Raw genomic sequence first — 24,187 nt, 5'->3', positions numbered from 1 at the left:
TAACAACAAAAAAAAAAAAAAAAAAAAACACCTTAGTGATAGTGTACCCAGTTGAACAAACACATTCCCATGTGTAAGGATCAGGATTCAAGCCCCCAACCCCCACCTTAGGGGGGAAGCTTCTGAAGTGGTGAAGCAGAGCTGCAGGTCTCTCTCTCTTGCCCTCTCTATCTTCCCCTTCCCTCTCAATCTCTCTATCAAACAATCAAATTCTAAAAAAAACTTTCAAGAGTCTGTATGTACTGTTTTTTAGAAGTGTAGTTAATTTATATCTCTTAGGAGAGACATGTAAACATACTCAATCATTCAAGCATCAAACATATAAAGAAGGTCAGGCATTCTACTGCAAAATACTACTTCCATACCAGGAAAATATAATACAATCAAGAGGTAGGTATCCTCACTGAAAAGAGAGAGAGAGAAAGGTAGAGAGATAAAGAGGGAGAGAGAGAGGGGGGAGAGAGAGAGAGAGAGAGAAGCACCTTGGACTCAAGATAATCGAAAAAGCCACAAATGCTATCAGTGCCAGCACACTTTATGACCAGAGTGCAGACGTTTCTTAAAGTAACATAAACTTCAGAGTCCCGTATTCTTCCAGACTGACTACATGCCTGTCACTTCCGGCACAGGGAAATTAGCATGTTTAGAAATGAATTCAGGTCAGGGCCAGGCAGCGGCTGCATACCTCCTCTAAGTGCCCATGTTACCAAGTACATGGAACCAGGTTCAAGCCCCCATCCCCATCTTCAGGGGGGAAAGTTCATGAGCAGTGAAGCAGTGCTACAGGTGCCTTTCTCGCTCTGTTTTTCTCTCTCTAGTCTCCTTCCCACTGAATTTCTCAATGTCTTGTCAAATAATAAAAGTATTTAAATATAAATAAAATTAATGAGCTTAGGTCACCTTAAAAAAAAGAACAATTTTCAAGTTACAAAGAAAGGCTAGAGCAGCACAGCAGGTTAAGTGCACATGGCACAAAGCACAAGGACCAGCGTAAGGATCCCGGTTTGAGCCCCCACCCCTATATTTTTCTCTGGGTCCTGAATAGGAGTGCAGACCCTATGGTCATCTTGGCCTAACATTTAACTTTTTAATTTTTAAAAGATGGTATTATAATGATCCCTTGCACAGATTTTAAAATGTTTTCAAATCATTTTAGAAAATAAATTGTAGGTGGCTTTAGAAAGGAAGTATGCTATATACTCTTCCCCAAACAAACAGTAATTACTTAATATTCAACTTTGATTCAGTGTACTTTGTTTACATTGAAACTTTTCAAGTAACTAATAATGCTAACTGCAACTGCAAACTCAAGAGCAAAAAGTCTTACTATTGAATTAGTATGTATGAATTAGTATTGAATTAATTAAATTTAGGTATATTGAGAAGTATGTCTAAAAAAAACAGAACAAGCACTTTAAGATTATGAGAATACCTATGGTTGTCTCCTTTCACTGAAGTTGGAAAAAAAAAAAGGAAAGGAAAAAGAAAAGGAAATGGAAAAGGAATGCACAAGATTAGAGCTGATGACTGCCCCAAGCAGTGCAGGGAAGGTGGAGGTACTATTCATAGCTGCTGGGAAAGCAAGACTCATCCCTTCCAAATAAACTAACAGAAACTGGAAAGTTCAAATTTAGGCTTCACTCAACTTTACAGTGTCTATCCCTATGAAAGTTGCTAATTTAACTGATTTGGAGCGAACAAAAACATTTTGTGTAGCTCCTTTAAAGGCATGTTTGTGATTCCTTCAAGAAAACTATTGCACAACCTGCATAACCTGCAGATGACTGGGTATGCAAAACTGGAAAACTGAGATGCAGTGAGGACTCACCGCAGCTCACCTGCAGAGTCACAGAAGCGTCCAGGCCAGCAGCGCAGCACAGCGCAGCAAACCCAGGACCCACGACCCAGAACACAGGGCAAAGACCCAGGATGCAGGACCCAGGACGCAGGACCCAGGGCACAGACCCAGGATGCAGGACCCAGGACCCAGGGCACAGACCCAGGACCCAGGACCCACGGCACAGACCCAGGATGCAGGACCCAGGATCCAGGACCCAGGGCACAGACCCAGGATGCAGGACCCAGGACGCAGGACCCAGGGCACAGACCCAGGACTCAGGACCCAGGACGCAGGACCCAGGGCACAGACCCAGGACTCAGGACCCAGGGCACAGACCCAGGATGCAGGACCCAGGACCCAGGGCACAGACCCAGGATGCAGGACACAGGACCCAGGGCACAGACCCAGGACGCAGGACCCAGGGCACAGACCCAGGATGCAGGACCCAGGACCCAGGGCACACACCCAGGATGCAGGACCCAGGACCCAGGGCACACACCCAGGACACAGGACCAAGGGCACAGACCCAGGACGCAGGACCAAGGGCACAGACCCAGGACGCAGGACCCAGGCCACAGACCCAGGACCCATGACCCAGGGCACAGACCCAGGATGCAGGACCCAGGACCCAGGATCCAGGACCCAGGACCCAAGGCACAGACCCAGGATGCAGGACCCAGGGCACAGACCCAGGATGCAGGACCCAGGGCACAGACCCAGGATGCAGGACCCAGGGCACAGACCCAAGATGCAGGACCCAGGGCACAGATGCAGGATGCAGGACCCAGGGCACAGACCCAGGATGCAGGACCCAGGACCCAGGACCCAGGGCACAGACCCAGGACACAGGACCCAGGATGCAGGACCCAGGGCACAGACCCAGGACCCAGGACCCAGGGCACAGACCCAGGATGCAGGACCCAGGACCCAGGGCACAGACCCAGGATCCAGGACCCAGAACCCAAGGCACAGACCCAGGACCCAGGGCACAGACCCAGGATGCAGGACCCAAGGCACAGACCCAGGATGCAGGACCCAGGGCACAGACCCAGGATGCAGGACCCAGGGCACAGACCCAGGATGCAGGACCCAGGGCACAGACCCAGGACTCAGGACCCAGGGCACAGACGCAGGATGCAGGACCCAGGACCCAGGGCACAGACCCAGGACCCAGGACCCAGGGCAGAGACCCAGGATGCAGGACCCAGGGCACAGACCCAGGACGCAGGACCCAGGGCACAGACCCAGGACGCAGGACCCAGGGCACAGACCCAGGATCCAGGACCCAGAGCACAGACCCAGGACCCAGGGCACAGACCCAGGACGCAGGACCCAGGGCACAGACCCAGGATCCAGGACCCAGGGCACAGACCCAGGGTACAGACCCAGAACCCATGGCACAGACCCAGGACGCAGGAGCCAGGGCACAGACCCAGGACGCAGGACCCAGGGCACAGACCCAGGATGCAGGACCCAGGACATAGGACCCAGGGCACAGACCCAGGACGCAGGACCCAGGACCCAGGGCACAGACCCAGGAACCAGGACCCATGGCACAGACCCAGGATGCAGGACCCAGGACCCAGGGCACAGACCCAGGACGCAGGACCCAGGACCCAGGGCACAGACCCAGGACGCAGGACCCAGGACCCAGGGCACAGACCCAGGACGCAGGACCCAGGACCCAGGGCACAGACCCAGGATGCAGGACCCAGGACACAGGACCCAGGACCCAACACCCTGCAGCCGGCTCTGCAGAGCAAGGCCGAGCTGAGTGACAAGCAGCAGCACAAAGGCAGAACCCAGGGAAGGTCCCAGGGAGGCAGGCAGGCAGGGAGGCAGGCAGGGCATGCAGGGATGCAGGGATGCAGGGAGGCAGGGAGGCAGGCAGGCAGGCAGGCAGGGATGCAGGGAGGGAGGCAGGGAAGGAGGGAAGGAGGGAGGGGTGGGGGAGGGAGGGTCGGCAGCACCTGGCCAGATGCCCTGACAGTGACCAGGCCGCCCGGTGCCCACTGCTTTGCCCCTCGCGAATCTAGGCGCTGCCCCAGGCACCCACCCACAGGGCCAGAAACCGAGCAGCGTAACCCAAGCACCCACTGACAGTCCCCAGACCCAGCAACAGGGGGTCCCACGTACCCAGCAACAGAATCCCCAGCACCCCGCAACAGGGTCCCCAGCATCCCGCAACAGGGTCCCCAGCATCCCGCAACAGGGTCCCCAGCACCCCACAACAGGGTCCCCAGCACCCCACAGCAGGGACCCCAGCACCCCACAGCAGGGACCCCAGCACCCCACAGCAGAGCTTCCTGCGCCCCACAACAGGGTCCCCAGCACCCCGCAACAGGGTCCCCAGCACCCCACAGCAGAGTTCCAAGCACCCAGCAACAGGGTCCCCAGCACCCCACAGCAGTCCCCAGCACCCCACAGCAGAGTTCCCAGCACCCTGCAACAGGGTCCCCAGCACCCCGCAACAGGGTCTCCAGCACCCCACAGCAGAGTTCCCAGCACCCTGCAACAGGGTCCCCAGCATCCCACAGCAGAGTTCCCAGCACCCTGCAACAGGGTCCCCAGCACCCTGCAACAGGGTCCCCAGCACCCTGCAACAGGGTCCCCAGCACCCCACAGCAGAGTTCCCAGCACCCAACGACAGGGTCCCCAGCACCCCGCAACAGGGTCCCAAGCACCCCACAGCAGAGCTCCCAGCACCCAGCGACAGGGTCCCCAGCACCCCACAACAGGGCTCCCAGCACCCCACAGCAGAGCTCCCAGCACCCCGCAACAGGGTCCCCAGCACCCCATAACAGGGTCCCCAGCACCCCACAGCAGAGCTTCCTGCGCCCCACAACAGGGTCCCCAGCACCCCGCAACAGGGTCCCCAGCACCCCACAGCAGAGTTCCCAGCACCCTGCAACAGGGTCCCCAGCACCCCACAGCAGAGTTCCCAGCACCCCACGACAGGGTCCCCAGCACCCCACAGCAGAACTCCCAGCACCCAGCGACAGGGTCCCCAGCACCCCACAACAGGGCTCCCAGCACCCCACAGCAGAGCTCCCTGCACCCCACAACAGGGTCCCCAGCACCCCACAACAGGGTCCCCAGCACCCCACAGTAGAGTTCCCAGCACCCAGCAACAGGGTCCCCAGCACCCCACAGAGCTCCCAGCACCCAGCAACAGGGTCCCAGCACCTAACAACAGGGTCCCCAGCACTCCGCAACAGGGTCCCCAGCACCCCACAGCAGAGCTCCCAGCACCCAACAACAGGGTCCCCAGCACTCCGCAACAGGGTCCCCAGCACCCCACAGCAGAGCTCCCAGCACCCTGCAACAGGGTCCCCAGCACCCCACAGCAGAGCTCCCAGCACCCAGCGACAGGGTCCCCAGCACCCCGCAACAGGGTCCCCAGCACCCAGCGGCAGGGTCCACAGCACCCAAATCCCCAGCACCCAGCAGCAGACTCCCCAGCACCCAGCAGCAGACTCCCCAGCACCCAGCAGCAGTCCCCAGCACCCAGCAGCAGAGTCCCCAGCACCCAGCAGCAAAGTCCCCAGCACCCAGCAGCAGAGTCCCCAGCACCCAGCAGCAGAGTCCCCAGCACCCAGAGGCAGGGTCCCCAACACCCAGAAGCAGGGTCCCCTGCACCCAGCGGCAGGGTCCCCAGCACCCAGCGGCAGGGTCCCCAGCACCCAGCGGCAGGGTCCCCAGCACCCAGCGGCAGGGTCCCAGCACCCAGCGGCAGGGTCCCCAGCACCCAGCAGCTCAATCCCAGGCTCCCAAGTCCCCAGCACCCAGGTCCCAGCACCCAGATCCCAGCACCCAGATCCCAGCACCCAGGTCCCCAGCACCCAGGTCCCAGCACCCAGGTCCCCAGCACCCAGGTCCCCAGCACCCAGGCCCCAGCACTCAGGTCCCCAGCACCCAGGTCCCAGCACCGAGGTCCCCAGCACCCAGGTCCCCAGCACTCAGGTCCCAGCACCCAGCACTCAGGTCCCCAGCACCCAGGTCCCAGACCCAGCACTCAGGTCCCCAGCACCCAGGTACCAGCACCCAGCACTCAGGTCCCCAGCACTCAGGTTCCCAGCACCCAGCACTCAGGTCCCCAGCACCCAGGTCCCAGCACCCAGGCCCCAGCACCCAGTTCCCCAGCACCCAGGTCCCCAGCACCCAGGCCCCAGCACCCTGGTCCCCAGCACCCAGGTCCCAGACCCAGCACTCAGGTCCCAGACCCAGCACTCAGGTCCCCAGCACCCAGGTTCCCAGCACCCAGCACTCAGGTCCCCAGCACCCAGGTCCCAGCACCCAGGCCCCAGCACCCAGTTCCCCAGCATCCAGGTCCCCAGCACCCAGGCCCCAGCACTCAGGTCCTCAGCACCCAGGTTCCCAGCACCCAGGCCCCAGCACCGAGGTTCCCAGCACCCAGCACTCAGGTCCCCAGCACTCAGGTCCCCAGCACCCAGGCCCCAGCACCCAGGCCCCAGCACCCAGCACTCAGGTCCCCAGCACTCAGGTCCCAGCACCCAGCACTCAGGTCCCCAGCACCCAGGTCCCAGACCCAGCACTCAGGTCCCCAGCAACCAGGTCCACAGCACCCAGGTTCCCAGCACCCAGGTTCCCAGCACCCAGCACTCAGGTCCCCAGCACCCAGGTCCCAGCACCCAGTTCCCCAGCACCCAGGCCCCAGCACCCAGGTCCCCAGCACCCAGGCCCCAGCACCGAGGTTCCCAGCACCCAGCACTCAGGTCCCCAGCACTCAGGTCCCCAGCACCCAGGTCCCAGCACCCAGGTCCCCAGCACCCAGGTCCCAGCACCCAGGTCCCCAGCACCCAGGTCCCCAGCACCCAGTCCCCAGCACCGAGGTTCCCAGCACCCAGGCCCCAGCACCGAGGTTCCCAGCACCCAGGTCCCAGCACCCAGGTCCCCATCACCCAGGTCCCCAGCACCCAGCACTCAGGTCCCCAGCACTCAGGTCCCCAGCACCCAGGTCCCAGCACCCAGGTCCCCAGCACCCAGGTCCCCAGCACCCAGCACCGAGGTTCCCAGCACCCAGGTCCCCAGCACCCAGGTCCCAACACCCAGGTAGCCAGCACCCAGGCCCCAGCACCGAGGTTCCCAGCACCCAGGCCCCAGCACCGAGGTTCCCAGCACCCAGGCCCCAGCACCCAGGTCCCCAGCACCCAGGTCCCAGCCCCCAGGCCCCAGCACCCAGGTCCCAGCACCCAGGTCCCCAGCACCCAGGTCCCAGCACCTAGCACCCAGGTCCCAGCACCTAGCACCCAGGTCCCAGCACCCAGGTCCCCAGCACCCAGGTCCCAGCACCCAGGTCCCCAGCACCCAGGTCCCAGCACCCAGGTCCCCAGCACCCAGGTCCCAGATCCCAGGTCCCCAGCACCCAGGTCCCCAGCACCCAGGTCCCCAGCACCCAGGTCCCGGCACGCAGGTCCCAGCACCCAGGTCCCGGCACGCAGGTCCCAGCACCGAGGTCCCCAGCACCCAGGTCCCAGATCCCCAGCACCCAGGTCCCAGCACCCAGGTCCCCAGCACCCAGGTCCCCAGCACCCAGGTCCCAGCACCCAGGTCCCCAGAACCCAGGTCCCAGCACCCAGGTCCCCAGCACCCAGGTCCCCAGCACCCAGGCCCCAGCACCGAGGTCCCAGCACCCAGCACTCAGGTCCCCAGCACCCAGGTCCCAGCACCCAGGCCCGAGCACCCAGGTCCCCAGCACCCAGGTCCCCAACACCCAGGTCCCCAGCACCCAGGTCCCCAGCACCCAGGTCCCAGCACCCAGCACTCAGGTCCCCAGCACCCAGGTCCCAGCACCCAGGCCCCAGCACCCAGGTCCCCAGCACCCAGGTCCCAGCAACCAGGTCCCCAGCATCCAGGCCCCAGCACCCAGGTCCCCAGCACCCAGGTCCCAGCAACTAGGTCCCCAGCATCCAGGTCCCAGCACCCAGGTCCCCGCACCCAGGTCCCAGCACCCAGGTCCCAGCACCCAGGTCCCAGATCCCAGGTCCCCAGCACCCAGGTCCCCAGCACCCAGGTCCCAGATCCCAGGTCCCCAGCACCCAGGTCCCCAGCACCCAGGTCCCGGCACGCAGGTCCCCAGCACCGAGGTCCCCAGCACCCAGGTCCCAGATCCCCAGCACCCAGGTCCCAGCACCGAGGTCCCCAGCACCCAGGCCCGAGCACCCAGCACTCAGGTCCCCAGCACCCAGGTCCCAGCACCCAGGCCCCAGCACCCAGGTCCCCAGCACCCAGGTCCCAGCAACCAGGTCCCCAGCATCCAGGTCCCAGCACCCAGGTCCCAGCAACCAGGTCCCCAGCACCCAGGTCCCAGCACCCAGGTCCCAGCACCCAGGTCCCAGCACCCAGGTCCCCGCACCCAGGTCCCCAGCACCCAGGTCCCAGCACCCAGGTCCCCAGCACCCAGGTCCCAGCAACCAGGTCCCAGCACCCAGGTCCCAGCACCCAGGTCCCAGCACCCAGGTCCCAGCACCCAGGTCCCAGCACCCAGGTCCCCAGCACCCAGGCCCCAGCACCGAGATCCCAGCACCCAGCACTCAGGTCCCAGCACCCAGGTCCCAGCACCCCGCGCCCGTCCTTGTGCGGCAGCGCGGCCGCGGCCCTGACGCGGATCCCGGGCCTGTGGGGCCTGGCGGCGCTCGGGACACTCGGCGCCTCAGGCGCGGCCGGCGGCTGTCAGGGGCGCGGCGACGCCGAGTCTGAGCCCCGCGCCCGTCAGGCCGCGGCCGCGCGAACACAAACAAAACGGCCGCGGGGCCGCGGGGCGGCGCGACCAACTTTGCGCGTCCGGCAACTTGGCGGCCGGCAGCCGCGGGGCCGCGGCCACTTCCTCCCGCCGCGGGGTCACGGGGGCGCGGGGCGCGGGGCGGCCGCGCATTGTTCCGCCTCCGCCGAGGCCTGTCAGCCGCCGCCCGCGCCCGCCGCCGCTCCCCGCGCCCGCGCTCGAGTAGGGCCCGCGGCCGCGGCCTGTGCGCTCCGCCCGGCCTGCGCCGCCAACTCCGCGGGGCCGCCAACTCCGCGGGGCCGCCGCCGCCGAGGGAGCCGCCGCTGAGGGAGCCGCCGCCGAGGGAGCGACCGCCGCCGCCGCCGGGAGGGGCTTGCTTACCTGCGCGAGTCGGCGCCTGGAGCCGGCGGAGGCCGCGGCCGCCGAGGCCGCTCGGGAGCCCGGGCCGCGAGCGGGGGGGCGACGGCCCCGCTTCCGTCTCCTCAGCGCGGGGACGGGCAGCCGCGGAGCCCCGCCGAGCGAGCACACAAACCACCGCCGCCGCCGCCGCCGCCGCCGCCTCCCACATAGAAACACGCACCACAGCCGACCGCGGCCCGGCTACCGCGGGGGCATCGCCGCCGGCCGGGCGACCCTCCGGGCGGCGGGGCGGCCTCGGCGCGCTCGCTGGGGTCGGGCGAGTCGGAGCCGGCGCGGGAGGGCGGGGGAAGGCGCCCTGTGTCTCTCGCTCGCGTCCCGTCTCTCCCTCTCAGAACAAAATGCCGACCGGAAGTGCAGCGGCAGGAATGACTCCCTCCGCCGGCGCCAAACACCAACAGCCGCCCCCTCGCCGCTGCACTTCCGCCGCCGCCGCCGTCGCGCCGCGCCGCGCCGCGCCGCGCCGCGCCGCTCGCGCCCTCGGCCGCCGGGCAGGGCGGTCGCTCGCGTTGCTCGGAGCCGCGTCCCTCACAGCCGCCGCCGGGTCCCTCACAGCCGCCGCCGCCGCCGCGTCCCTCACAGCCGCCGCCGCGTCCCTCACAGCCGGGTCCCTCACAGCCGCCGCCGCCGCCGCCGCCGCGTCCCTCACAGCCGGGTCCCTCACAGCCGCCGCCGCCGCCGCGTCCCTCACAGCCGCCGCCGGGTCGCTCACAGCCGCCGCCGCGTCGCTCCGAGCCGGGTCTCTCACAACCGGCTTTCTCACAGCCGCCGCCGCCGCCGCCGCCGCGTCCCTCAGCCGGGTCTCTCACAGCCGCCGCCCGCGTCGCTCGGAGCCGCATCCCTCACAGCCGCGTCCCTCAGCGCCGCGGAGGCCGCCTCCCGCCTCCCTCTCAGCCGCCTTCCTCACTGTGTGCGCCGCCGTCATCGTCTCGGCGGATGCTCCCGGCGGCGGGGAGCACAGCGCCGAGCCCGGGCCTGTGGACGGACCGAGACGGACGGACGTCCTGCGCCTCCCGCCGGTGCCGGCTGTGCGGAGTCGCGATGGGCTCGCTGACGGGACCGGGAGCTGCGGGGCCGCGGGCTCTGGGTGGGGGAGGGGGCCGGGCCGGGAGTGCGGGGCGACCTCCGGCCACGCTGTGAGGGCCACGCTGTGGGAGTCACGGCCTCCAGACACCCCCGCGGCCGCCACTCGCTCTGGACGGTCGCCTCCCGCCTGGGGCTGCTGGGCTGAGCCGGTGACTCGGCCGACGGGGCCGCTGCTCTGGGGGGCGCTGTTGGGGAGGCGCTGCTCTGGGGGCTGCTCTGAGGGCCGCTACGGGGGGGGCGCTGCTCTGGGGGCCGCTGCTGGGGGGGCGCTACTCTGAGGGCCGCTACGGGGGGGGCGCTGCTCTGGGGGCCGCTACGGGGGGGCGCTGCTCTGGGGGCTGCTGCTGGGGGGGCGCTACTCTGAGGGCCGCTACGGGGGGGGGGGCGCTACTCTGAGGGCCGCTGCTGGGGGGGACGCTACTCTGGTGGGCGCTGCTCTGAGGGGGCCGCTGTTGGGGGGGCGCTACTCTGAGGGCCGCTGCTCTGAGGGCTGCTGCTCTGGGGCCGCTGCTGGGGGGGGCGCTGTTCTAAGGGCGTTGCTCTGAGGGCAGCTGTTCTGAGGGGGGCGCTGCTTTGAGGGGCTGCTGCTCTGAGGGGGCGCTGTTCAGAGGATCACTGCTCTGAGGGGGCCGCTGCTGGGGGGGGCGCTGCTCTGAGGGCCGCTGCCCTGAGGGGGCCGCTGCTCTGGGGGGCGCTGTTCTAGGAGGGCGTTGCTCTGAGGGCCGCTGTTCTGAGGGGGACGCTGCTTTGAGGGGCTGCTGCTCTGAGGGGGGCGCTGTTCCGAGGACCACTGCTCTGGGGTGGGGGGCGTTGCTCTGAGGGCCGCTGTTCTGAGGGGGGCGCTGCTTTGAGGGGCTGCTGCTCTGAAAGGGGGCGTTGTGCCAAGGACCGATGCTCTGGGGGTCGCTGTTCCAAGGGGTCCCTGTCCGGGGCTGTGTCCCCTGGAGGCTGTGCTTTTACCTTAGGGGGAGGGCCACTCAGTTGTGCCCTCCAGCAAAGTAAAACCTTCCTTTCCTTCTGGAGAAAAGGTATGGGGGTGCCAAGGTCGGCCTTGCTGTGGTTATTTCAAGTCATCTTTCCACTCACTGTCTTATTTGCAAATATCTATGGTGACAGTAGATATTTAAAATAATTGTTAAAAGTGACTTTTAAGAACATTGAAACAAGCTGGGAAGGTTTAGCTTATGGGATGGAGAAGTAGACCTTTTAAGTGAGAATAAGCATACCAGTAAAACAAACTGCAATAAGACTTTGGAGTTTGGGATAAGGATAGACAGTTTTGCTATGTATTTTACAACTATTTGTACAATGAGTTAGATGTTGTTGACTAAATAGGGAAATATACAAGTAGTACTTAGTATACTAACATTTGATAGCATTTAGAAACATTGATGGCACACATTGGCTTTTTTTACTCTTGAGAATACAGATATTTAAGTTTACTTAAGAAAGCATGATTATTGGGGTCAGGTGGTGACACACCTGGTTAAGTGCTCACATTACAGTGTGCAAAGACCCAGGTTCAAGGCCCTGGTGCCCATCTGCAGGGGGGAAGCTTCATGACAGGTGAATCAGGGCTGCAGGTGTCTCTGTCTCTTTACCTCTCTGTTTCTCCCTCCCTTCTCAATTTCTCTGTTTCTTTTTTTTTTTAATATTTATTTTCTTTTTGTCGCTCTTGGTTTTTTTTTTTTTTTTGCTGTTGTGGTTATTATTATTGTTGTTATTGATGTCATTGTTGTCGGATAGGACAGAGAGAAATGGAGAGAGGAGGGAAAGATGGGGGGAGAGAAGGAGAGAAAGACACCTGCAGACCTGCTTCACGGCTTGTGAAGCACCTCCCCTGCAGGTGGGGTGCCTGGGGTTCGAACCAGGATCCTCACAATGATCCTTGCGCTTTGTGCCACCTGTGCTTAATCCGCTGTGCTACCGCCAACTCCCTTCTCTGTTTCTATCCAATAGTCATTACAAAAAATGTTTTTAAAAAGCATGATTATTTCTTTAATATTTTTATTTATTATCAGATAGAGATAGAAGCCAACTGCAGCCCTGCTTCACCACTTATAAGACTGTCCCCCTGTAGGTGGGCACCAGGGCCTTGAACCTGGGTCCTTGCACAATAATGTGTGCGCTTAACCAGGTGCACCACCGCCCAGCTCCTGCTTGATTCTCTATGTGCTCTCTTAAATGATAATTGGCAAACTGATGATTTTGCATGTCTAGGTAATGGAAGTGTTAGCATTATTGTTAAATTTAAATGTTCAGCAATTTTTTTCAGTTTCATCTTTTATTATTTAGGTGCTGGTTTCTAAAAGGCATTATTACAATAGTGACTGAATTCAGGTGAGCGCTCTACCTATACATAGTTTATGCTGGTTTTTTCTGTTTAGTGATTAAATTATTTTAATGCATATAAGAATTTTTTAGATCAGTTAGTATTTTGTCTAAATTTAAGTGTCCAACTTGAATTGATTAATAACCTTAGTGTTTTCTTGATTTCTTTATCATGTATCTTGGGTTGTACTTTTTGGGGTTTTTCTTAGTAATTATTTTCCTCAAAACATTTGTTTGTTTATGCTGTTCCACTTACACTTTAAATCTGTATTCCAGCATCAGTTAATTTACAGTGACCTCCTGTTTCATTGTTATATCCTTGATCCGCCAGTTTTTAATTTGTAGGGTGGCCCCAAATCCTTGATTCTGACCTATGGTTACCCCTTTGCTTTAAGGACCGAGTTGAACTGCTCAGTTTATTTGCCAGGGTTATTCCTGGATATTGCCATATTTATTCTTCATCAATAAATTGCAGAAGGCTTAATAAAATATTCTAACTGATTTTAAGTACTAACTATTGAATGCCATCACCAAGAATTGGTATAACTGACTATATTCTTACTTTTTTTTCTTTTATTGGGTGATTAATGTTTTATATTTGACAGTGAATGCAATAGTTTGTACATGCATTACATTTCTCAGTTTCCACATAACAATAAAACCCCCACTACGTATTCTTATTTTTATTGGAAAATGTGTAACTTCAAAATAAATATAATTCTTTATAAAATTATTTTTAAAAATTTTAGGAAATAATTTTCTCCTCACATTTTTATGCCTACCAGGCCTATCCTGTTAGTGATAAGCTCAGTGGGGGAAAATGTTTAAGATTAAAAGATAAGGAAGGATGTGTACTATATAATTTGTGGGTCTTTTCAGGCTTTCAAAATGTTTTAAAAAAAATTTTTTTTTTGGATTTATTGAATAGAGACAGCCAGAATTTGAGAGGAAGGGGGAGACAGGGAGAGAAACAGAAAGACATCTGCAGACGTGCTTCACCACTTGGAAAGCTTCCTCTCTGCAGGTGGGACTGGGGGGCTTGGACCTGGTTTCTTGTGCATTGTAAATGTCCATCACTACCCAGCCCTTCAAGACTTTTTCATATTTATGATTATTAAGTTTCTTTTATACTGGTTTTTATCTTAATGTCAATGGAGAATTATAGACATTGATTTAAGAGTGAACCACCAAAATATCAAATAACAGACTGTAAACAGGTTTCCATCTCTTCCTCAAGGAAAATACCTTATGCATGTTTGTGAACTATAAGGATTACTCAACATACTTTACCCATTTTTAAGAAGATAGTAATTGCTTTTTACCCAGATAACTTTATTCAAAGTCAGCCTGATGAAAATTGAGATTATCCATACTGTCTGTTTATAATCCTATGGCTTTATTGTCATTTAATTTTTTTTTAGCAAAGAGACAGGAGTGAGAGAGACCACAGCACTGAAGTTCCTGAACTCAGGTGGTACACATGGTAGAGCAGCGCACTGTACAGGTGAACTGTTCTGCCAGTCCTCTCAGGACTTCTGTATGTCATTTACACTTACATATATGTCATTTGCACATCTCTATGCCTATGTTCCTAAGCAGCTAGTTTGGGTTACACAAGTTTTGCTGTGCGTTGACAAGAGTAGGGCCCTGGCACATTTTTTATATATGCCAATATAGAATTATTTAGAATTCATACATTTTCATGAGAGCATCATCTTAATGAAACTACACATATGCTGAATCTGGAGCAAATTGATTAAAACTGATTTTTTTTTTCTTTGAAAAGCATACAATTCATTAACGAACTTTGGAAGGTACTAAGTAAGTGTTTATGATGTTCATCTCAGTTTTTTAAAATTGGGTCACATACTACTATGGATGATGAAAGTTTGTAGTTGTGGCTAACATTTTAACAGAAAATAGAGTGCATGGTAAAGCATTCATATACCGTGTTGCTTTGTTAAAGTATCTTTCCTTCTGTAGGTCAAAATGGTCTTTCTTCCAACCTGCAGTTTAGGCATTCCTTCCCCTGAAATGAGAAAAAGCTAGAAATATTTAATACAATATATTAGAGACAAAATTTAGAAGAGAGTCGGTCTTGGTTTCAGAAAGGTGATCTTTCAGGTACAAGGTAGATAATAAATTGCAGACATGTCAGATGTGGTTGAAGCTGTGAAAGGGAGACTTTCCTAGTGGAGTGTGTGGGTCTGTGACTAATCCCAAGTGCCCAATACAGCCAGATAATAAAGATGAAGCAAAAGGATGTTGTTTCTGCCTGTTTCTTCCTACTTTCGCTTCAAACCCAAAACAGGGTTTATTGACCAGTCATAGAAGTGCAAAGCAATTACTACTATGTCTATAACAGTGAAGCCCTGAAAATTCCTCTGGAAAAAACAATAAAATTTCAGTAGGGCTTTTTTTCTCTCTCTGGGCAAAGTAAGGGATTTGTTAAAGTAGATAATAACTTTCTTGTACTGTCCATTCTATATGTTCAAATAAATGTGCATAAAAGTTGTGCAGAGAACTTAAAAGAGCCAGGAGGAAGATAACTTACACTGGAGTTGCCAGATTCAGTCCCCACCACCATAGTTAGAACTGAGTAGTGCTCTGGTGACAAGATTTAAAGAGGCGGGTGAGTGAATCATAAAAGAAGGTTAGTTAACTAAGTGGAATGAAAAATATCTACCAAGCAGAAAAGAAGGATTATGCTATAATACAATAGTTGAATGAATTTTACACATTTTAGTATAAGACATGCCACTATTTTACATGATTTCAGTATTGTAATTCTCAAGTATTCTAGAGCAAAAAGATTTTCAAATATATACCAACTCTTTCCATTCAAGATACCTAAGGCCTGGTTGGTTAAGACTTTAGCGAAGTACATAATTTTCTTGAGAACACACATACCTCCAGCTTCACATCCAGTACTTCCCCAGCGCAGTACACACCCTAATGGACTAAGAGGATCCTACTGCCACCCAGCAGAGGGAGCAGGGCAGCCCTGGCAGGGAGGAGCACAAAGGAAGACCACGTGACTTCCTGTTTTGAGTCTGTGGTGGCAGCTGTTCTTTGAGTTCAGTCTACCAAGAAGCCAAGTGAAAAAGGCTGCCAATCTATCAGCTGTGGAGGGGGTGGCAGCTTTAACTGTGGAAGTCACCTTGCAGGAAGCAAACCAAAGAAAAGCATCTTAAAGCCTGCTCAGATTAAGGACAGCTGAGGAAAGAGTGACATAAAAGAATTCGTTTGAAACCTGATGTTAAAAAATGACAAAGTAAAATATGCAAACAATAGGACTGATTTTCTTTCTACTCCTGGTGGTGAAACAGGTCGGAACAGAGCTAATCAAGCATTTAGCAGAGGAAACCCAAGTAGAAAAGTCTCGATATTACTTCAAATGCAAGATCATAGAAAATAAAAGCTCTGACTATTACTGCCCCGTGGTAACACTGAACCACTTGTTAGTAATTCCATTTTTACTTAAAGTGAACATGGGTCCTAAATAGACACATTTAAGTTATGAAGTTGATGCAAGTAAGTAATTACCTTGTGTGAAATGTATATGTATATATAGATGAAAGAAACATTTAAATAAAGTTGTTACAGTGAAATAAGGCAGTTTTTCACTTAGATAATATTCAATTGTAAGAATTTGCCATTTTCAAATTATAGGTGGACCTTTGAGGGCATTATGCTAAGTAACTTAAAAAGAGAGAAACGATCTGATCTCAGTTCCATTTGGAGTCTAATCAGAGAGAACACAGACTGACAGTTACCAGAAGGTAAGAAGTGAAGGGGTGGTTTAAGTAGTGAAGGGTGTCAAAAGGTTACAGACTTCTAGCAGAGTTTCAGGGGGTGTTAAAATTAGAGCAGGGTAACGTAGCATGTACTGTGTAGCATATTTGAAAGTTGCTAAGAGTAGATCTCAAAAGTTCTTGTCAGGCGGAGGGTAGACAGCATAATGGTTATGCAAACAGACTCTCATGCCTGAGGCTCTAAAGTCCCAGGTTCAATCCCCCACACCACCATAAGCCAGAGCTGAGCAGTGCTCTGGTAAAAAAAAAAAAAAAAAAAAGTTCTTGTCACAAGAAAAACAATTTACGATTGTGCTAATGGGTATTAGGTAAGACTTCATGTATCTCTTTCCAGTGTGTACAGATAGAAAATCATCATGTTGTAGGGCAGGGTGCTGCAAATAGACTTGTACCTGAGGATCCCAGGTCCCAGGTTCGATACCAGCAGTGTTCTGGTAGATAAATAAAATCATTACGTTGCACACCTGACACTAATGTGTTAATTATTCCTCAATAGGAAGATAATGGACTGGTTCCCACTACCCTTTTTTTAAAAAATTATTATTATTGTTGTCGCACCACTACCCTTTATAAACAAAAAGTCAAACCTGTTTTGTGAGATATACTTGAAGGAATATAACAGCCTAATGTCTTCTAGGAACCTCAGAATGCCTGGTGGGATGGATATATGTGGAATGTAGAAATATAGGCTACTGTTATTAAAGTAAAACCGGCAAAGAGTTAGGTGTTAGCTGAGTTTAAAAAATTAAAAAGACTAAACAATTTTAGTTAAATAATAATATTATGCTAGCCTTATGTTTCTTCATTCCAAAAATGTACTACTTTTTTGAACTACTTTTGAGAGGAAAGGAGATGAAAAAGACACCTGCAGCCCTGCCTCACCACTTGCGAAGCTTTCCCCCTGCAGGTAGAGACGGGGGGACTGGGGTCCATGTGCACTCAACCAGGTGCGCCACCACCTGACCCCCAAAAATAAGGATTTCTTAAAAAGAAATATACTTCCTGATCTCTGTAACACATGGAATTTATCTTCACTGAACTGAAAGTTGTTAAATCTTGTAGAATGATTTCATAAATGCTATGTGGCGGCTCAAAAAATTCTTCAGATAGTAACCCTAGGAATTTATTTATTTTGCCTCCAGGGTCATTGCTGGGGCTAAATACTGGCACTATGAACCCACTGCTCTGAGTGGCCTCCCCCCCATTTTATTGGATAGATCAGAGAGAAATTGAAAGAGGAGGGGGAGAGATAAGGACTGACACCTGCAGACCTGCTTTGCTACTTGCTTAGTTAGGTGAGTCATGACCAGGCCTCCACCCTACGGACATTTTAAAGCCAAGAAAGCAATGAGATTACTATGACTGCTTCTAAGTAGGTGTTTGTGCACACAGGTTGTGATATGTGTGGGCCATTAGAACTGTAACAGTTCCAGTGCTTTTTAATTCTGTTCATGTTTCTGCACATGAAAAACACTGGTGTTTTGAAATTTAGTTAAGGTGTCAGTAAGTTTGCTACAGGCTGTTTTCTTGTTGACAAGCACAGAAATGGGGAATTCATCTCAAAGTCTAATAAAAACTAAACTTTGACACAAGTCAACATTTCTAGATGAAATTCTAAAATATGTAGCTTACATTTTTGTTCTATTTAATAATCAAAGTTTTACTTAATAATCAAAATCCCTGAATGTAACAATAAATTCAAAACCAAAAGAAGGAAAACTATCTCACCTTATTCCAGAGTAGGAAATGAGGACATACAAAACACCAAGAAAGTGACTTCCAGTGAGCAAAAGGAAGAGATTTGAATAGAGAATTTAATTTTCCCTAAATAAGTACAAAATTTTAGAGATTTAAATGTATACACGAGTACTGTTCTTTTTTGTTGTTGTTTTTGTTTTATTCCTATTGCCACCAGAGTTATCACCAGGCTGGGTGCCGACACAATGCATCCACCACTTCTGGCAACCTTTATTTTTCTTTTGCTCATTCTCTCTATTATACTTGATAGGACAGAGAGAAATTGAGAGGGGAGGGATAGTACACCTGCAGACCTGTGTCACCACCTGTGAAGCATCCACCTGCAGGTGGGGAGCTGGAGCTCAAACTTTGGTCCTTGCACATGGTAATGTGTGTTCCACTTCCCCCATTAGTATTACTTCTAAGATTGCTTTAGAATGCTATTTTTTCCTTTAGAACAGGGAATTAAGGGTTTACTGTACAGTTGCTTACACATGGGTACAATTTCTCATCTCACCAAGATAGGTATCTGTAAAACACTCTTAACCTCCAAACTAGGTCCATCGTGTGAACCAGGGCCTGAAAGCCCTCCACTCCCACCCTTCTTCCTGTTCTCCTTCCTCAAGGTCTTGATTGGAAAAAAAAAAAAAGAAAGAAATGTATATATATGTACAAGTACCTGGGTTCTAATCCCTGATCACCAGATGGGAACACCATACACAGAGGAAGCTTCACAAGCAGTGAAATACTACGGTGGAGTCTCCTCTCTCTATCCCACTATCTAGAAAGAGATCAATCAAAAGGAAGAATCCATCTGGTACAATTATGCAATTGTGAAGCCCCAATGAAAACCCTGGTATGGATTAAACACAAAAAATTACATCCCAAAAAGACAAAGAATTGGGGGGGGGGGGTGGTTAATAGCATCATGGTTATGCAAAGAGACTCATGATTGAGACTCCAAAGTCCCAGGTTCAGTCCCTCACATCATAAGCCAGAGCTGAGCAGAGCTCTGGTTTAAAAAAAAAAAAAAAAAAAAGCTTGTTGAACCAATTAATAAGAGGGAAGGGCTCAAATTTCACTAGCAGTTCAGATTTAGTTCTTTTTAATATTTTTTATTATCTTTATTAGATATAGACAGAAGTTGAGAGGAAGGAGGAGACAGACAGAGATACCTGCAGCCCTGCTTCACCATTTGTGAAGCTTTCCCCCACAGGTGGGGACTGGGGGATTGAACCCTGGTCCGTGCACATTGTAGCATGTGCGATAAACCAGGTGCACCACCACCCTGGCCCCTCAGGTTTAGTTCTTATGATGGATTCTGATGCCATTAAACAAGATTTAGAATTATTTGGTAAAACCAAAAAAAAAAAAAGTGCAGATTAAAAGCAGAGGGAAATAAAAATAAATTTGATTTAGGATAAACAAACCTTATTTAACTCCCAGTAAGAAATATCCAGTGAGCAATTGACAATATGTGGATAGCAGGAGACAGAGCTGGATATATGAGAATCACCTTCCTTCTCTCCTTCCTTTTTTCTTTTTTGCATAACACAGATACTATTTGTTTATAACTTGGTTCCAGTAATTCTCTTAGTTTTCATGAGACAGATGTGCTGGTCTGGAGCATATCATGTGTGGGCCTACTGACAACAGGAGCCAAGTATTTCATGTGTACTTTTATTTATTCCCTTCTGTTGCCCATGTTTTATTGTTGTTATTGATGTTATTGTTGGATAGGACAGAGAGAAATGGAGAGAGGAGGGGAAGACAGAGAGGGGGAGAGAAAGACAGACACCTGCAGACCTGCTTCACCGCCTGTGAAGCGACTCCCCTGCAGGTGGGGAGCCAGGGGCTCGAACCGGGATCCTTATGCCGGTCCTTGTGCTTTGCGCTTAACCTGATGTGCTACCGCCTGACTCCCCCATGTGTGCTTTTTATGTAGATTTGCACCTTAAGGTGTTTGGGGCTAGTGGGGAAGACGTAAAGCCCTTCCTGATCTAAATATCTTTCAAGAACGTAACTCAAGAAAAGTTCAAGGAATTGAATATACTCATCGTCATCACATTCAAATTCCCAAGCGCCCACGGCGGGCAGTCTGTTCTGTGATGACTTGTCACAGTCTTCTCTTCTTTTAAAGTTTTCTTTCTCATCACCTATTTTCTTTCTCTCTTTGGGCTTGCCAGTCCGTGTTAACTCCATGCGACTTGGGGCATTTCTACAGCAAAACAAAATGGGAAAAGACAAAAATCAAAGACCACATGGAGCTTAGACTTCACATAAAATTCTCTCTATTGAGTCTCATGATCTTTGCTTCTCAATTTCTTATCTTTCACATAGAGGTTTTGAACTAAGTTCTCAAAGTGCTCACTGAACATCCTGAGGTCAAAAAATATGAACATGGGGTCGGGTGGTAGCGGAGTGGGTTAAGCGCATGTGGTGCAAAGCCTAAGGACCAGTGTAAAGATCCCGGTTCGAGCCCCCGGCTCCCCACCTGCAGGGGAGTCCCTTCACAAGCAGTAAAGCAGGTGTCTGTCTTTCTCTCCCCCTCTGTCTTCCCCTCCTCTCTCCATTTCTCTCTGTCCTATCCAACACACCAACATCAATAACAACATCAATAACTATAACAATAAAACAAGCAATGGAAGGGAGTAAATAAAAAAGATAATTAAAAGGGAAAAAATAATTCACCAAAGTTTGCTATGTTTTAATCATCTGCCACTTAACCCCTAAAAGATCTGTAAAGAATCCTTTGTATTTGCAAGACATCTAGTTAAATATAACAAGCTCAGTTCTAAAATAGTAAATCCATACAGTCTTATTTAATCCTACAAATGATTCAATTACTGTCTTTCTAACATTTTACTGAAAGTGGGAGACTAAAGCAGAGGTTCATTTCCTAAGAGAATAACAGGAAAGGCCACTGATATTTACATTTGAGCAGCAATTTCTTCTTAACAGAAATAAACATTTACAACTAGGTCTAAAACAATCCAGTTACAGCCTGCAAATTCCTATGGAATTTCGGTCCATATTAGCCTAGTGCCACACCAACCCAGCCCACACCTCTACTAAACTGTTCTGTTTCACTGAAATTTCTGGTTCTTAGTCCCTATGCCTCTTGCTACTAACCCTCTCCTAATATGTACCCAGTCACCAGTGTTTGTCACTGTCCCCACATATTTTTACTTCTTATGTCAGAAGTAGCATTACAGTCTCCTGTTGCTCCAAAGCCAAGGACTTGAGGAGAAGAGGACAGCGGGCAGAGAGTTCATTGGGGACCCAGCGTAGGGCAGGAGAAGCAGACCTTAGTTGGGGTGGGAGTGTTGTGCAGGCACCTGTCATGGGGAGAGGAGAAGTCGCCCACTCTGTGTCTGTCAGCTGTACCGTAAGCCAGTATTCCCCCAGTCGAAATCATTTGAAAAAGTAAAATTACTTTGAGATACCAGTCTTCGTTGTGTCACCTCAGACAGAAACTACTATTTTACGTAAGAGTGGAAATGAATATCATGCCAAATAGGACATTACCGTAACATTCATGTCTGTCAGCAGTGAGCCACTCAGTCAGAAAGACACATGTCTGTGGGCCCATGCACACTTAAAATCATGAAAAATAAGGGGCCGCGTGGTGGTGCACTCAGTACTGAGCACAGAGACTCATGCAAGAATCCCGGTTCAAGACCCCGGCTCCCCACCTGAAGGGGGCGGTGCTTCACAAGTGGTGAAACAGGTCTGCAGGTGTCTCTCTCCCCACTCCTCTCTCAATTTCTCTGTCATAGTGAATGAAAAGAAAAAGAAACAAAAAAGGCCTCCAGAAGCAGTGCCGGCACAGAGCCTCAGTGATTGGAGGGAAAAAAAAAATAAAAAAAAATAGTGGGATTATAGTCTACTAGTTATTCAAATGTTTTAGCTTATAGTTACAAAATAGCCTGATTGGCTTTATTTATATAAAACTACACAATTGTGGGTAAATTAATCTATCAATATTGAATGACCAATTTTTACCAGAGACTTCACAAGTCTTTGAACCAACTCCTTCAGACAGAGACCGGAGGGAATAAGGAAGCTCAGTGCTGAGCAGCGAGCTCAGCTTGAACCTAGCTACATATGCAGCTGAGCAGCATATCCCAGACCTCGTGGGAACCACGGGAGCCACTAGGCAACAAATCCAGTCAGCTGGACAGCCAGTGGCTCTTCGACAAAGGGCACTCAGACAACAAGCTAGCGGGTAGAGGAGGATGAGGTGATGGACAACAAGCTAGCGGGTACAGGAGGATGAGGTGACGGACAGACAAGCTAGCAGGTACAGGAGGATGGGGTGATGGACAACAAGCTAGCGGGTACAGGAGGATGAGGTGACAGACAAGCTAGCGGGTACAGGAGGATGAGGTGACGGACAACAAGCTAGCGGGTACAGGAGGATGAGGTGACGGACAACAAGCTAGCGGGTACAGGAGGATGAGGTGACGGACAACAAGCTAGCGGGTACAGGAGGATGAGGTGATGGACAACAAGCTAGCGGGTAGAGGAGGATGAGGTGACGGACAACAAGCTAGCGGGTACAGGAGGATGAGGTGACGGACAGACAAGCTAGCGGGTACAGGAGGATGAGGTGACGGACAGACAAGCTAGTGGGTACAGGAGGATGAGGTGACGGACAACAAGCTAGCGGGTACAGGCAGATGAGGTGACAGCCTGCACGGCAGCATATGCAAAGATTAACAGCATGCAGGTCAGCTTTCTATAGGTAAGATTTTAAAATTAAAAAACTCTTAGAAGGACACATTTATAATCTGGTATCTGTCAAAGGATTCTTTTATATGACACCAAAAACATAAGCAATCTAAATAAATTAATAACATGTCAAAATTAAGAACTCTTGCATGTACAGGACACTCCCAAGAAATTAAAAAAACAACAACGTGGAGTGGGAAAACTATTTGCATATATATACCTGACAAGATATACAACTGTACTGATAAGTATAAAGTGCCTACAACTTAAAAATAAAAGAACAAACTGCCTAATTTTAAACTGGTCAAAAGATCCAAATAGGTACTTCTCTAAAGAAAAATATAGCCCCCACCTGGAGGGGAGACTTCACAAGTGGTAAAACTATGTTGCATGTTCTCTCTCTCTCTCTCTTTCCCTCCCTCCCTTCTCAATTTCTCTCTGTCTATCCAAACTAACTAAATACAAATACAAAAGAATATTTTCAAAAAGAATAAATACAAATGGTCGCTAAGCACATAAGACACTCTGGGCAGGTAAATAGCACAGATTCAAGCCCAGCCCTCACTTCAGTGGAGGGATTTCAGTGCTACGTGTCTCTGTCTCTCTTTCTCACTGCTTTCCTGTCTCCATCTGCAAAGAAGAAAACAAAAAGGTGCTGGTTCTCATTAGCCACTGCAATCAGAAACACCCGCAGGGATGGCTGGAAGAAGGAAGCCAGGTGACAACAGATATTGGCAAAGACGTGGAAATAGTGCAGCTTTCGTCTCCTGCTGGTGGGAATAAAACAGAATAACCGGGGATCCGGGCGGCAGTGCAGTGGGTTAAGCACACGTGGCGCAAAGCGCAAGGACCAGCATAACAATCCTGGTTCAAGCCCCCAGCTCCCCACCTGCAGGGGAGTCTCTTCACAGGTGGTAAAGCAGATCTGCAGGTATCTATCTATCTCTCTGTCTTCCCCTCCTCTCTCCATTTCTCTCTGTCCTTTCCAACAACGACGACATCAATAACAACAAGAGCAACAAATGGGAAAATAAATAAATATAAAAAAACCCCAGAATAACCGTTTTGCAGCTCCTCAATTATCGAGCACCCAGGGTCCATATGCCACAGTTCTACTCCTAGGAAGCAAAAGGCTGAGCACAAGTTTCTTTCTTTCTTTTTAATTTCTTTATTGGGGATGAATGTTACAGTCGACAGTAAATACAATACTTGTGCATGCAGAACATCTCTCAGTTTTCCACATAACAATACAGCCCCCACTAGGTCCTCTGCCATCCTTTTCTAGGGCCTGTGCTCTTTTTCCCCTACCCCAGAGTCATTGACTTTGGTGCAATACACCAGAGCACAAGTTTCTTTTTTAAAATTTATTTATTATTGCATAGAGACAGAAATTGGGAGTGGAGAGGAAGATAGAGAGACACCTACAGCTCTACTTCACACACTGAAGCTTCCCCCTGCAGGTGGGGACCAGGGGTTTGAACCTGG

At 51.9% G+C, this 24,187-nt stretch overlaps 2 protein-coding genes across 6 annotated transcripts in view; one reads left to right on the top strand and one right to left on the bottom strand.

Annotated features, from left to right (window-relative positions):
- The window catches only part of NIPBL (NIPBL cohesin loading factor), a 201,431-nt gene extending 191,969 nt beyond the window's left edge, over positions 1-9,462 (bottom strand). For all 5 annotated transcript variants that reach the window (XM_060190959.1, XM_060190960.1, XM_060190961.1 and 2 more), the window contains exon 1: positions 8,964-9,462. The gene's annotated coding sequence lies outside the window, so the exon portion shown is untranslated. The remainder of the gene's footprint in view (positions 1-8,963) is intronic.
- Positions 1-10,363, top strand: part of LOC132538748 (serine/arginine repetitive matrix protein 2-like) — a 48,434-nt gene extending 38,071 nt beyond the window's left edge. Inside the window, exons 2-4 of the mRNA XM_060191917.1 lie at positions 8,447-8,479; positions 9,366-9,786; positions 9,833-10,363. Of these exons, the coding sequence (XP_060047900.1) occupies positions 8,447-8,479; positions 9,366-9,786; positions 9,833-10,363 (985 nt within the window). The remainder of the gene's footprint in view (positions 1-8,446; positions 8,480-9,365; positions 9,787-9,832) is intronic.
- Positions 10,364-24,187: the final 13,824 nt, after the last annotated feature.

This window comes from Erinaceus europaeus, chromosome 5 (genome assembly GCF_950295315.1).
Source record: "Erinaceus europaeus chromosome 5, mEriEur2.1, whole genome shotgun sequence".
In the NCBI taxonomy this organism is placed as follows: domain Eukaryota; kingdom Metazoa; phylum Chordata; class Mammalia; order Eulipotyphla; family Erinaceidae; genus Erinaceus; species Erinaceus europaeus.
Note: the sequence above shows the minus strand (reverse complement) of the source record. Positions and strands in the feature narration are given on the sequence as shown.